Source organism: Saccopteryx bilineata, chromosome 4 (assembly GCF_036850765.1).
Source record: "Saccopteryx bilineata isolate mSacBil1 chromosome 4, mSacBil1_pri_phased_curated, whole genome shotgun sequence".
Taxonomy (NCBI): Eukaryota; Metazoa; Chordata; class Mammalia; order Chiroptera; family Emballonuridae; genus Saccopteryx; species Saccopteryx bilineata.
In genome coordinates, this window is record NC_089493.1 from 210,128,877 (window position 1) to 210,143,106 (window position 14,230).

Genomic DNA, 14,230 nt, shown 5'->3' on the forward strand with positions numbered 1-14,230 from the left:
CAGGTTCGATTCCCGGCCAGAGCACACAGGAGAAGCGCACATTTGCTTCTCCACCCCTCCGCCGCGCTTTCCTCTCTGTCTCTCTCTTCCCCTCCCACAGCCAAGGCTCCATTGGAGCAAAGATGGCCTGGGCACTGGGGATGGCTCTGTGGCCTCTGCCTCAGGCGCTAGAGTGGCTCTGGTCGCAACATGGCGACGCCCAGGATGGGCAGAGCATCGCCCCCTGGTGGGCAGAGCGTCGCCCCCTGGTGGGCGTGCCGGGTGGATCCCGGTCGGGCGCATGCGGGAGTCTGTCTGACTGTCTCTCCCTGTTTCCAGCTTCAGAAAAATGAAAAAAAAATAAATAAATAAAGCAGATAAAAAAGGTAGTGTGCATTCACATTCAGACAATTTATATATTCTTACAAATGTGTTTAATTACAACTGCTTCAAAATTATCTCAGATTTTCAAAAGTTTTATTTTAAGTTTGAAGACTAGACAAGATCATACTGACTTTACAACATCCTACATGATTTAAGTATATATACAAAAAAAAAAAGACCCAACATTGGAATATTACACAGCTTGATTGTTTGCAAAGGTTATTTGTGTCTTAGTTATTCTGTACTTAATGACACATCAGACACCAGCAGTATTATATTTTATAATTTGTGAATAGCAAAGATACAATCATTAGTACCCTCAGTCTTCAAAATTCATACCAATCCTTATGAAGTCATACAGAAAGAGAAAGTCAACCTTAAAATTAGAATTAGTGACTATGATATATGCTTTTAATAAGACATAGATAAAGTGGAGATGTTTAAAATTTTAATTTTATAGATTATAAAATTAACATAGTTACTCAGTGTGGTGAAGACTAGGAGATTCTTTGTATTCTGCTTATGAGATTTTACTTGTTTTGGTGTGAGTTTAAATAGAGTAAATTTGATTCAATTTAATTTCACTGATACAAGTGACACAAAAGCTACATGCAATAATTAACATTTTGACATGTGGAAATTCCTTTACTGTCATGAATTTTGGGCATCATGGGACAAATAAATATTCTGTTCATCATGGCATGTTGAGCATTTTGAGCAGAGGGAAAACACAAGCAAGAGAAATTTGTTTCATTGTATTTCTAAAAGATAAATAGAGTTTTAACTTTGTTTAAACACTACCAATGGAATAAAATTTAAGTGTCATGATAAGACATGAATAATTTAAAAAAACTAAATCATTACAAAGAATTACTTATAATTTTTAAAACATAGTCTATTAAGAATGAAGAATTATGCATTATCTACAAGGAAAAACAGTGATATGATGGGATGATAAAACTTTAAAGAAGTAAGGGCTACTGGCTAGCAGTAAGTGTGTATGTATTTTTGAACTTAATTATTTTTAACATGACTTTAAAATTTAGCAAGTTAAAAATATTTCAATTTTTTAAAGTTATCTTAAAAAGACAATATTGAGAACAACAGTTTTGTTTATGAAGGAACAACTGATCACCATTTCAGATACTTCAAATCAACAATTTCATATTAGGAATGTGAAGTAGAAAGCATGTGGACATAGGACAAGTTTGTGGCCAGTCCTGATTTTGTTCTTATTAAAAATACCATTATGATTGACTTTCTCTTTAGATTCTTCACTATAATTGAAGACCACTTCATATATATACATCATTAAGAAATGCTAATAACACATGAACAGACAAGACAGTAACAGTCTCGTGGCTTTTGTTATGCAGCACAAATAATAATGGGAAAAACAACTTAGCTGTGTTGCACAGGGCCTCAGCACTTTGTACACATACCGTGCTTTTTATTCCAGAACCTTAATTTAAAACTCCAGTAATTCTGTCTAAGCCTTATGAAATAAATAATTTTAAAGCTTATAAATTAGATGTTGAGGACTTTTATGGAGGCAGTGTAAGCTTTAATTTGAGAAACATATCAAGAAACCTCCATTATCAATAACAAATTGTTATGATAATTGTTTTTTTAAGACCTTTGAAGCAAAATAAGTAGAAATCAATTTTCATCTTTAAAATAGTTTACTACTTTGTCATTAGCGTAAGTACTTTTCTTCCACAAATAACTACACAATGTGCTTAAACCACCACCAGTTTCAAATCTTAATAAAATTCTGGTTTCACAGGAAATGCAATGTTGAACATAGAAATGAGTAAGATTGGCCAAGCTATGCAATGCTATGTTAACATTTGTTTGTTAAAATAGACAAACAAAGCCTTCATTATTCTATTATGTTAAAGTAAAGATAAAGCTATATAAATACCATCAAAATGAAGATAGAAATTTTGATTTAAAGGAACATAATACAATTCTGTTTTTGTTTATTTTGCAAAATGGTAGTATTAGGTTCTTTATAAAGGAAATATTTGGAATTTACATAGTTATAACTTCATTCAAAAAAATAACTTCTGATTCACTCTACTGATATTAATTATTGTCAATCTACTAATTTTCAACCATGTTCCATATATCAACAAACATGATATTTATTTTAGGCAAATAATAGAAAAAACTCAATTGAGAAAATATGAATTCATTCAGGCAATATACAATATAAAAATATAAAACAGAACAAAAGGAAAAAATCACATAATGTCTGATTAGAAATAATAAAAGTAAAATGAGAATTATAACATTAATTAGTACTGCATGTTAGAAATTCTTCAAAATTCTGTTATAAACACTGGCAGTATTTGGTAGGCACAGGGAAACAATTAGGATAATGTAAAGTCACTACAGAAAAAAAAAACTTATTTCTATCATTGTAATATTTCTTTTATAAGATCTGGTTGAGTATTGATTATAAAAGCTCTATCAATTCTTGCTTTTATTTGATAACTGTGAGGGTTTTTTTTTTTACCCTTGCTACTTTCTTTCCCTAATATATTTTAATCAGTGTAAATAATTCAGAAAACCATGTGAACAGTAATTCACAGTTAATGTGATGTTAAGAAATTCAAATGATAAAAATCAAAATAAACTATTGAAAAGGCAGGCTTAGACCTCCTTAAAAATACAATTAGTGGCCTACCACAATTAGAGCACTTTTTTCATGAAAAATCCCTTTCAGTGTCCTACAGATTTCGCATAGTTCATTCCATGGAGTCAGAAAGGGGGGAAATAAAGGGAAGGGTTGTAGGGAGTTGGTCTCCTCACTCCTCCTCTGTGCAGCCCAGCAGCTCCGACCGCAGAGTGATCCTCCCGTACCAGGACCAAGGAAGGATTCTTACCAGCCGTGCATAAATGGGAGGGTCGATGACGTTTTTTCTGTGGGTATCATTGTCAAAATTGCCCTGGAAAACCTGGTAAAGGAGAGTGAAGAATATCAATCATATAGCCTTCTTTTTTTGGGGGGGAGGGATTATTTTAATGTTCTTGTTTCAAGTTATTTTCCCCAAATGTGATATTTGATAATTAATCATGTATGTTTTTAAAAATACATCGTAGCTTCTTATTAATAATTTTTTTTTTTAAGACAGAGAGAGTCAGAGAGAGGGATACATAGGACAGACAGACAGGAAGGGAGAGAGATGAGAAGCATCAATCATCAGTTTTTCATTGCGCATTGCTACACCTTAGTTGTTCATTGATTGCTTTCTCATATGTGCCTTGACCGTGGGCCTTCAGTGGACTGAGTAACTCCTTGCTTGAGCCAGTGGCCTTGGGTCCAAGCTGGTGAGCTTTTTGCTCAAATCGGATGAGCCTGTGCTCAAGCAGGCAACCTTGGGGTCTTGAACCTGGGTCTTCTGCTTCCCAGTCCGATGCTCTATCCACTGCGCCACCATCTGGTCAGGCCTTTTTAATAATCTTTTAAAAATTAGGTTGTTAATTAATGTTTAAATCATAGGAATATTTGTTGCATAATGCATGAATACATAGATCTATCATTTCTATCTGCTAATCAGTGTTTTTTAATGCAACAAATATTTATTTTTTGCTTTTGTCAGAGTGACATTGGTTAGTCAGTTTGCTGACAATGCTGTCTTCTAAAGGTGACTCAGAGATCCAAATTGCTGGCAAATTGTAGCCACATCTGAAATATGTGGCCTTGACATTTACAAGGGACAAAGGGAGAGTCAGTTTTTAGATTGTGTAAGATATTTGAAAGAACAAGGTATGGAAGTAGCTTACATCATTTCTGGATACATTTCATTGACTTTAACCCATTATGTGACCCTGGCCCAACTGAAAAGGAGGCAACAGAGAGCAGCACATAGAGAGCTGGTGAGCATCAACCATCTATCAGTGTTTTCTCTCACTTCTCACATAGAGAACAAGATTAATCCATCTCCAAGAGAGACAACCTAATCAATGCTGTTTTTGAACTACACTTCTTTTGGCTCCTCTATTAATTCCTGGATCCATACAAGTCTGCTGTAATCATTGTGGATTACTCTTAGATACTGCCATTGTATGACTGTTCTACTTTATTATTCTGTTGTTTCAAACTTTTTAAAGCATTTTTCTCCCATGAGACCTTTATAATAATTTTATGAAGTTTCTGCTTCAGAAAAAAATGAAAATCAAAATCCTAACATTGGGATCTTGTCAAGAATGGCATTAAATTACATAGTACTTTTAGAGAAATTCATGTATTCATAATATTTAGTCCTAAAAATTTACTATTTTAAACCCATAGATTCTGAACATTTATTATTAAAGTACTTCTAACTATTTCATATTTACATTTTTGTTTAGTACAATTAGGATAGTAAAAATTGCTCCAAGGTTTTCCTTTTAACTTTATGAAACATATTATAATTGGAAGATAATTTCTTTCTTGTTTGAGATCAAAACTTGACTATATGGCCAAAGGGAGGCCTGAAAATATTTCCTAAAAGCAGGGGAAAAACTCCATCATATGAAAATATTTAGCCCATATTTTGAACATCCTAAAATTAAAGGGAATGTTTTTAAAATGGTCTTCCCGGATTAGTCAGTTCAGTCCCACACAATCACAAAAGGTTCTCTGGAAAGAAAAAAAAGATATTCTTCTTTAAATCATTAAACAGTATGGCACTGATTAATAGAAGCAACAGACAATATGGAGTACTCTTTTTGCTGGTTACATGGAAAGACTATGAGGGGAAACACAAAGTGCTATTCTCATCTGGTGGGGAATAATTTTCAACTTGACCCCAAATATATCTCAAAGGTTATTTTGGAATAAATATTTGCTAAAGAGGAGAATACTGAACTATAGCAAATCTAGAATTCATTTTCCTGTAATGTCTGAATTCACATTCATTTCATAGGAATTTTATCCTCAGCAATGTCCTGGTTTGTACTGGCCAAGGAGGAACTAATTCTGGATTAAAATGTGGTACTAACAGTGTTTCTGTTAGCAAAAGCTCACATGTATAGGACATACCATGCAAACTCTCATCAAAATCTTGGGAGAGGTTGTCATTGCAACAGCAGGAAATAGGAGAATACATGCTAAGGCTTCTTGACATTATATCTGACATATGATATTGGATTCAAATGCTTCACTGCGACTGTGGTGTTACAATTTAATATAGAATCTGAAATCCAATTTCATACTCTTGCTAGAGAATTTAATGTATATATTTGGAATAATAGAGTTTAAATTCATTAACTTTCATCACAAGATCTGTGACAGTCTAAAATATAGTGTTATATTAGTTGTTGGGAAAGGAATAAGGAAAAAACAATTTTAAGCGTCTGGTCTTCAGCACATTTCCATAAGAAACTATCAACCCACAAACCAATAGTTGACTTATTAGTTATCTTTATCTCTGTATAAAAGAGACCTCATATAAAGAGATAACATCAGCTCTGAAACTGCATACAGCTAGGACACTTCTGATTTAATGTGTACAAGTCATAAATATTTGAATGCTCATTAAAAATTAAATAAAGGTTCATAGAACAGGATGATTTTTTAAAAAATGTTACAGGAAAACAGTCAAAATCTACATTAGAATCACCCAAACCATGATCTAAAAGTATTGAAAATATAGTTTTATTTTCAGAGTGCTCTCGGTAATGACACAGCACAGAACACAAAGCACACATTTGCAAATTCTAGCCTAACACCTTGTACATGCAGTGCAAACACGTGGCACACAGGCTGTTTTCTTGCTCTAGCACTAGGAAGATCCTGCTTAAGGAATGCTGTCTCAGTGTTCTCTGGGTGAGAAAATGCACACTCAGTATTTCTAGTTAGCTTTACATAATCAGTAAGAACTGAAGAAGAGTGCTTTCACATACACACTTTAGAGATAATAGGCACCTTGATTGAAATCAAGTCTAAAAAGGCTAATGGAGAACATGAATCTCCATATAGAAGGGAAAACATATATGAAATAGAGACTTTGATTTACAAGTATTTAAAAAGAGTATGCACGAGTTTCAGTTTCAGGAAACTTAATTAGCCAATGACAAGTTAGCTGAGGTACTCAACATGATAATGTTTAGGGGTCTCTTAGGCTTTTCCTAGCATATGAGGTCTCAAGAAAAAGGCACTCAAGGTAGTTTGGAGAGGTTTCCACAACTACAACCAAGAGAAGATAGGAGAAAATGGAGAAAATGCAGCTGCCACAATATGGCTGAGATCTTGGATTTTGTTTCTAATATCAACTCTTCTATGATACTAGTTAAAATTCAAATCAGATTCAAGCGAGAATGCAAATCTCAATGCAGAGAGACTATTAGATAAAATAAAAGTTAGACACTGGTAGCAACATTTAATATTTTTTGTTAATATTTTTTGTAAGGTGACATTTGTCATTCTTTGTGAGAGACAATGTCTATAAGGCCAGAGTGGATGACATCAATAAGAGGTGCCAGGGATCATGGGAAAAGGCAATATTCTTCATGACAGAGCAGGGCATATCTGTTTCCTTTGCCAGTCACGGACTATGACTCTGCCTTCCACAAAGATGAAGAAATCCTTTGGGGATTTCTTACATATACTACTTAAGTAGCAAGTCATCTGATTTGTGAAGATGTAATTCTTATTTGTTTTAAATTTAACTCATGAAAAGTTTTAAAGAGAATCTCATTGTTCTAATCTTTTGGAAGTCATGTTCATATCATCTAAATACTGATTAGTTTTAAGCATGTTTATACGATTTTCCTAAGCTCTGCAAGGCCAAGTTAGTATTTTAGCAAGGTCTCAAGTGACCATCAGTTCCTTCCTTTGGCCTTTTAATCACACCCTTCTAATTTCATGATTTCTCTTCTGATATGTGAATACTGAAACTGTATGTAGGATTTAAGATACTAAGGAAGTAAGTGTTGGCTTTGACTATCCATGTGTACTGATCTTATACCCTTAAGAGAGAGAGAAAGGACAAAGATAAAAAATCCATTTCTCTAGGGTAGCATGTTGTAAGTGTGTGTGTGTTTGTGTGAAGATGGGGTAAAGCAGGGCAAAAGCTATGAATTCTTTATTTAGCAAATATAATTTTAATTATTTATCTTCTTTATCGAGAGTGTTTATAAAGCAGTTAGAACAGTCTTTTCTAGCTCTGATTCCTGAGAAACCCTGTATAGTATTTATTTAATTTACTCAGAAAATGGAAAGAACTGAAACTTAGAAGAGTAGGCACAGCACCAACTCCTCTCTAATATTTTGAACATGGACCATTCCATCTATGGATGGTAATATAACCTGGCAGGTATGAATTTAGACACTTTGAAAGTTGGCCTTTTTATTAGGCTGAAATATATCCTAGTTGATTTATTTTTTTTTATTTTCCTAATGCTTTATTATTTATGTATTTATTTATTAAGTGAAAGGCAGGGAGGTGGAGAGACAGACTCCTGCATGTGCCTTGACAGGGATCCACCCAGCAACCCCCTTCTGGGGCTGATGTTTTGCCCATCTGGGGCTGCTACTCTATTGTTCAGCAACCAAACCTTTCCAGCAACTGAGGCAAGGCCATGCAGCCATCCACAGTGCCTGGGGCCAACTTGCTTATTTGAGCTATAGTGGTGGGAGGAGAAAGTGGGGTAAGGGGTGGAGAAGTTGATGGTCACTTCTCCTGTGTGCCCTGACCAGTATTGAACTGGGACTTCCATACTCTGTGTGATGCTCTACTGCTGAGCCAACTGGCCAGGGCCCTATGTTTTATTCTTAATAAACACAGAAACCTAGCTATCAAAAACAACAAGAACACCACTGTTGACATATGTAATAATAACTAACACTAACCTTCAAACTCAAATTCAATGCTTGGCTAAATATTCATGATTCTTTAAAAAAACTCCTCATGTAAGAGGATTTTCAAACTTATCTTGATTTCATTCCATTGGCATTTGTTTGGACACTGCATATAGTTATTATCTGATTGGCTCAAAAGAGTGCACCTTTGTTGTAGATGTAATATTTCTATTAATGCAGTCAAAGTATTAAAACTATTATACTACATTTGGGTCATGGTTCATTGATTTCTGGTCAAATAAACTCTGAACTTGTTCATAAAATTTCTCTTATGCCAGAATTTTCCTCTTTTTTTTACTGTAAGATGGATTTATAGTAAATGTAGAAATTTATATTTATCCTCATTTCATTTCATTTTATTGAATTCATAACATTCTTAAAATAGCAGTTCCTAGTTAAAATTATGATTGATTTAAAAGGTAGTAGAAATGTAACAGACATTAGAATCTAAGTATCTATTTTATAACATAGCCATTTACGTATTATGTGAGTATATAATAGAATTATTATGGGTGACATAAAGGACTTATTAGTTTATGGTTAAGCATCATAAAACTCATTTTAATGTACTTAGTATCAAAATTACTTAAATTTTTTTAATTGTAAAATATTTTAGGTATAGCTTGAATCAATGTTTTAAGTGACTTAAAGTCATAAAATTTTTCACAGAATGAGTATGTACAAATGGTGTTAAACATAATATTTGTCCATCTGAATAAGGTTTATTAAAGAGGCTTCATTTTTTTCTAAGTCTATCATTAGATTATCAATATATTTTAGACTAAGTTGAAATTTAATTTATATCCTACTTTGCCTTAACTTGACACATTTTAAAAATCAAAACTTTCATTAAAAAATAAAATGTATTATCTTAAAATATATAGGAAATAGTTTTTGAAAAATATTTCAGTTAATTGTATAAATCTACATCACATTAAAATTTTTTTTGGCAGGTTTGCATGTGTGAAACTTCTGTTAGGGATTAGATCTAAAAAGTTTGAAAACAAAGTTTGATTCTTTTAGCTGACATAGACTCTAGCTATTTGCAGTGAATTCAATTTTCTAGGAAAATTTACCAGCATCCTGAAACCATTTCATGATTGAATGGCTGGTATATCAATCTTGATGGTTTTCTCTACAATCAATTCCACTAAACCAATGAAACTCTGTAACAAAATTAGTCTAACTATAAGGACATTCTTTCAGATGTAATAAGGAAACAAAAAACCAGTTTTCAGATAATTTTCAATATTCTAGGAAATGTTCCTTGGAAAATAGTATATATTGAGAATCACATTCTAAGAGGTACAACAAACAAACAAACAAACAAACAAAAAACACAAGGCTTTTGTAGAAGATAGAAGATTGTATTAACAAGGGTCTACACAGATGATTAGTATGCAGAAGAATGAGTTGGGGGCTAGCCATCACTATAGGATATCCTAACAATGCTGCAGCAAAAAGAGTGAGCAGCAGAGAGGAGCAGGGAGTTATCGCAGTGCTTTCCAACCCAAAGCATCTTGAGTAGCACTATTTCCCTCCAATGTTGCTGGTGAAGCAAGCCACACCCACCTGAAACAACTTGCTAGCAGGTGGAAACTTCTGCTTAGTTCCTGCTGTGTTGAATCTAGTTTAGTCATAGTATCTGCAGATACACGTCATTCCAATGAGCAGTGTATAGTTCTTACAACTTTGTGCAGTATGAGTGTGCAGTAAGACTAATCTTACACAAAGGGAGGTTTGTACTTTGTTTTCAGTTCCTGGAAAAGAATCTCTAATCCTTTGGGAAGTCCTGTATGATAAAAATGTATTTGTTGGGAGATGACGTCAGAGTAATGGCGGAGTAGGAAGCAATACCGATAAATCTCCCCCAAAACTCAACAAGATCTTCAACCAGAAACAGAAAAACCTATACTTGGAGCTTCCAGATTCTTCGCAATACACCCAAAGGTATGATTGAGTGAAAAATTGGCTAAATATATAACCAAACCCCGAAGGAAATAGGGAGTAAGAAATGCTCCGCCTTCCTCACTAACCTAAATGGGGCGGCTTTCTCTGGTAACTGTGAATATAGAAACTGAGGCGGGCAAAGGGGGTGAATAGATCCAGGCCGCCGCAGCAAAAACGGCCGAACCAGGCTGTGACTCAGAGATCCAAGCCGAGGAAAATCTGATCCTGTGGCAACCCGGGCAATACAAGCTAACACTCGCACCAAACCCAAACAAAGAAAGACAAGCGGAGCGGCCATTTTACCCGGTCTCCTGGTCGGTGCGCAGTTAGTGGAAGAGAGATTTCTTCCTAAGCCGCGGAAGTGGGTGCCCGTGTTGCCCCACGGAGAGGCAGGGTCAGAGGCCTTTCTGTGGGCTGAGGGCAGAGTCTCTGGGCAGCCCCAGCGCCCTGGGAAAGCCACGCACGGGAGGGAGTGAGAACTAATCCCAACGGTGGAGATTTTCCGTGCTGGAGGCTATTTCACTCAGAGGGAACCGCGGCCGGCCTCATATCCTGGTTTGCGCGCTCAGATAAGGAGTGAGCGATTCCTCCGAGTGCCTCGGCAGTGCGCGCCCGTGTTATCGCACAGAGGGGCAGAGTCAGGGGCCTTTGTGTGGGCCAAAGCGGAATCTCGGGACGCCCCAGCGCCTTGCAAAAGCCGCACACGGGGACGGAGCGAGACTCAATTCCAACGCTGCAACTTTTCCCTGCGGTTGGGGGTTTCACTCAGAGCGTGAGACTGCTGGCCGGATATCCTGGTTGCAGACAGTGAGTGAGAGTTTCCTCCAAGCGCCCCGGAAGTGGGCGCCCGCTTGTGTTACCGGATAGAGTGGCAGAGCCAGAGGTCTTCGAGTGGGCGGAAAGCCCGCCTGATTATGCTAGCAGCTCTGACTGACTGAGCCTTACCCAGAGCCCTGTGCTGAGTGGAAATAGAGTGGGGAGTTGCCAGCAATTTGAGCCTCTTACTATCCAGGCAGAGGCAGCAGCAACCCCATACCTGGACTATCAGGCTACTAATTGAGGAAGGAAAGACTAGGAGAAAGGCTCCAGGAACACGGACTCTCTCACTGTCGGAGCCTATAAATGCTAATGAGCCTCGACTCCCAACGAGAATAAAGCACAATACATGACATTGCCATAGAGACTTATCAACTGCAAACCTCTACCTGAGCGTGCCAAAGGGGCAGAACCCGGGGTACAGAGTCACCGACCAGGAAGAGGGAGAGAAAAGAAAAAGCAAGAAGATAACCTCTCAAAATCAAGAATAATCTGCAGAATTTATAACCTATCTCATTTTATTATATTTGTTCGTTTGTTTCTCTTATCTTCATTCTTGAGACTTTTTTTTCCTCCTCCAATTTGGCCGATTAACTCTCTACCGGTCTTACTCTCTCCTCTCCTGGAACTACACTACCCATAAGTGTTACATCTCCCATTATCTTTTCTCTTCTCTTCCTTTCTCTCTATGAGGGTTGCACTCCAAAACCCTTAACTCTCTCTCTCTCTCTCTCCTTTCTTTTTTCTTCTTTTAGTGGTTCCCTCTTTTTTTCTCTCTCTCTCTTTCTTTTCTCCTTCTATATTAGTTTCTTCCTTTCTCCTTTACATCTCCTCTCATTCAAACCTCAATAACAAACAAATTATCTTATCTGGGACTCAAACCTATGTTTGTGGCATTTTGGGGGGTTTTTACTTCACCTTTTTAACTCACTAGCAGTGCTTCCATCCCTGGCTCTCCATATTATCTAGTTCTTGTTCCACTAAATACAATAGTAAGTTTTTAATTTGTCCCCCCATTTTTCCATTTTCCTCTTATTCCTCTCATCATAACTCTTAGAAAACCAACACCTAAAAGCAAATCATTTTATTCTTGACCCAAATTTTTTCCTTATTTGCTTTTTGTGGGTCCATACGCTCTTTTTTTTTTCTTTTTTCTTTTTTTTTTTTCTTTTTTTTTTCCTTTTTTTTTTTTTTTTCTTTCTCTCTTTTTTGCCCCTTTATTACTTTTCCCCAATTCAGGCCCTCCATCACAGGCATTGTTTGTTATAACTCACAGTCCACCACAAGATTTTCTCAAGAAAGAGGGGAGAGGAGAGGAGAGGAAAAAAAGAGGGGGGGAATAATTTCCTTTTTTAAAAAATTTTTATTTTATTTTATTTTTCTTTATTTCATTATTAATTTTTTTAAAAAAAAAAAACAACTCTTTTCGATTTGTTATTTTTTTATTTTTTTTAACTTTTTATTCTTTATTAAATCTCATTAATACTATCAACAAAACCACCCTCAGATGCCATTAAGGAAGAGAAAATCGAATATCATGGATACAAAAGAAAGAGAGGTAACACAGCTAGATGAGGAAAAATCTATGGAGAAAAAATTTAATATATTGGAAACCTTGGAGCTAAATGACAGAGAATTCAAGATAGAAATCCTAAAAATCCTCCGAGATATACAAGAAAACACAGAAAGGCAATATAGGGAGCTCAGAAAACAACTCCATGAACACAAAGAATATATGTCCAAGGAAATTGAAACTATAAAAACAAATCAAACAGAGATGAAAAACTCAATTCACGAGCTGAAAAACGAAGTAACAAGCTTAGCTAATAGAACAGGTCAGATAGAAGAGAGCATTAGTGAAATAGAAGACAAGCAACTTGAGGCACAACAGAGAGAAGAAGAAAGAGACTCAAAAATTAAAAAAAATGAGATAGCCCTACAAGAATTATCTGACTCCATCAAAAAGAATAACATAAGAATAATAGGTATATCAGAGGGAGAAGAGAGAGAAAATGGAATGGAGAACATACTTAAACAAATAATTGATGAGAACTTCCCAAGCCTGTGGAAAGAACTAAAGCCTCAAGTTCAAGATGCAAACAGAACTCCAAGTTTTCTTAATCCCAACAAACCTACTCCAAGGCATATCATAATGAAATTGACACAAACCAACAGCAAAGAAAAAATTCTCAAGGCAGCCAGGGAAAAGAAGAATACAACATATAAAGGAAGGCCCATTAGATTATCATCAGATTTCTCAGCAGAAACTCTACAAGCTAGAAGAGAGTGGACCCCAATATTTAAAGTCCTGAAAGAGAGGAACTTTCAGCCACGAATACTATACCCATCAAAGCTATCCTTCAAATATGAAGGAGAAATAAAAACATTCACAGATACAGAAAAGATGAGGGAATTTATCATCAGAAAACCCCCACTCCAGGAATTACTAAAGGGGGTTCTCCAATCAGATACAAAGAACAAAAAAAAACAGAGCCACAAGTAAAAGCTCCAAGAAGAACACAATAAAACCAAAATTAAACTGTGACAACAACAAAAAGAAAGAGGGGGAGAAGACGGAGATTAACAGTAGCAAAGGACGATGGAGTGCAAAAGTACTCACAAAATAGTTCGCTACAATGAACAGGGTAGGGACCCTTTTCATTACTCAAAGGTAACCACCATTGAAAAAACCACCACAGAAGCACATGAGATAAAAAAGATAGCAACAGAGGAAAGATGTATGGAATACAACCAAATAAAAACAAAAGATAGAAAAACGAAAGAGAAGGATCAAACAAGACACAAAACTAACAGAAAGCAAGATATAAAATGGCAATAGGGAACTCACAAGTATCAATAATTACACTAAATGTAAATGGATTAAACTCACCAATAAAAAGGCACAGAGTAGCAGAATGGATTAAAAAAGAAAATCCAACTGTATGCTGCCTACAGGAAACTCATCTAAGTAACAAGGATAAAAACAAATTCAAAGTGAAAGGCTGGAAAACAATACTCCAAGCAAATAACATCCAAAAAAAAGCAGGTGTAGCAATACTCATATCGGATAATGCTGACTACAAGACAGGAAAAGTACTTAGAGACAAAAATGGCCATTTCATAATGGCTAAGGGGACACTGAATCAAGAAGACATAACAATTCTTAATATATATGCACCAAACCAAGGAGCACCAAAATATATAAGACAGCTACTTATTGATCTTAAAACAAAAACTGACAAAAATACA

At 35.7% G+C, this 14,230-nt stretch overlaps 1 protein-coding gene across 2 annotated transcripts in view; it reads right to left on the reverse strand.

The window, feature by feature from the left end:
- Window positions 1–445: 445 nt before the first annotated feature.
- Window positions 446–14,230, reverse strand: part of EDIL3 (EGF like repeats and discoidin domains 3) — a 595,375-nt gene continuing 581,590 nt past the window's right edge. For both annotated transcript variants that reach the window (XM_066273737.1, XM_066273736.1), the window contains one exon: window positions 446–3,326. In XM_066273737.1, coding sequence (XP_066129834.1) covers window positions 3,177–3,326 — 150 coding nt within the window. In that variant the 3' untranslated portion in view covers window positions 446–3,176. The remainder of the gene's footprint in view (window positions 3,327–14,230) is intronic.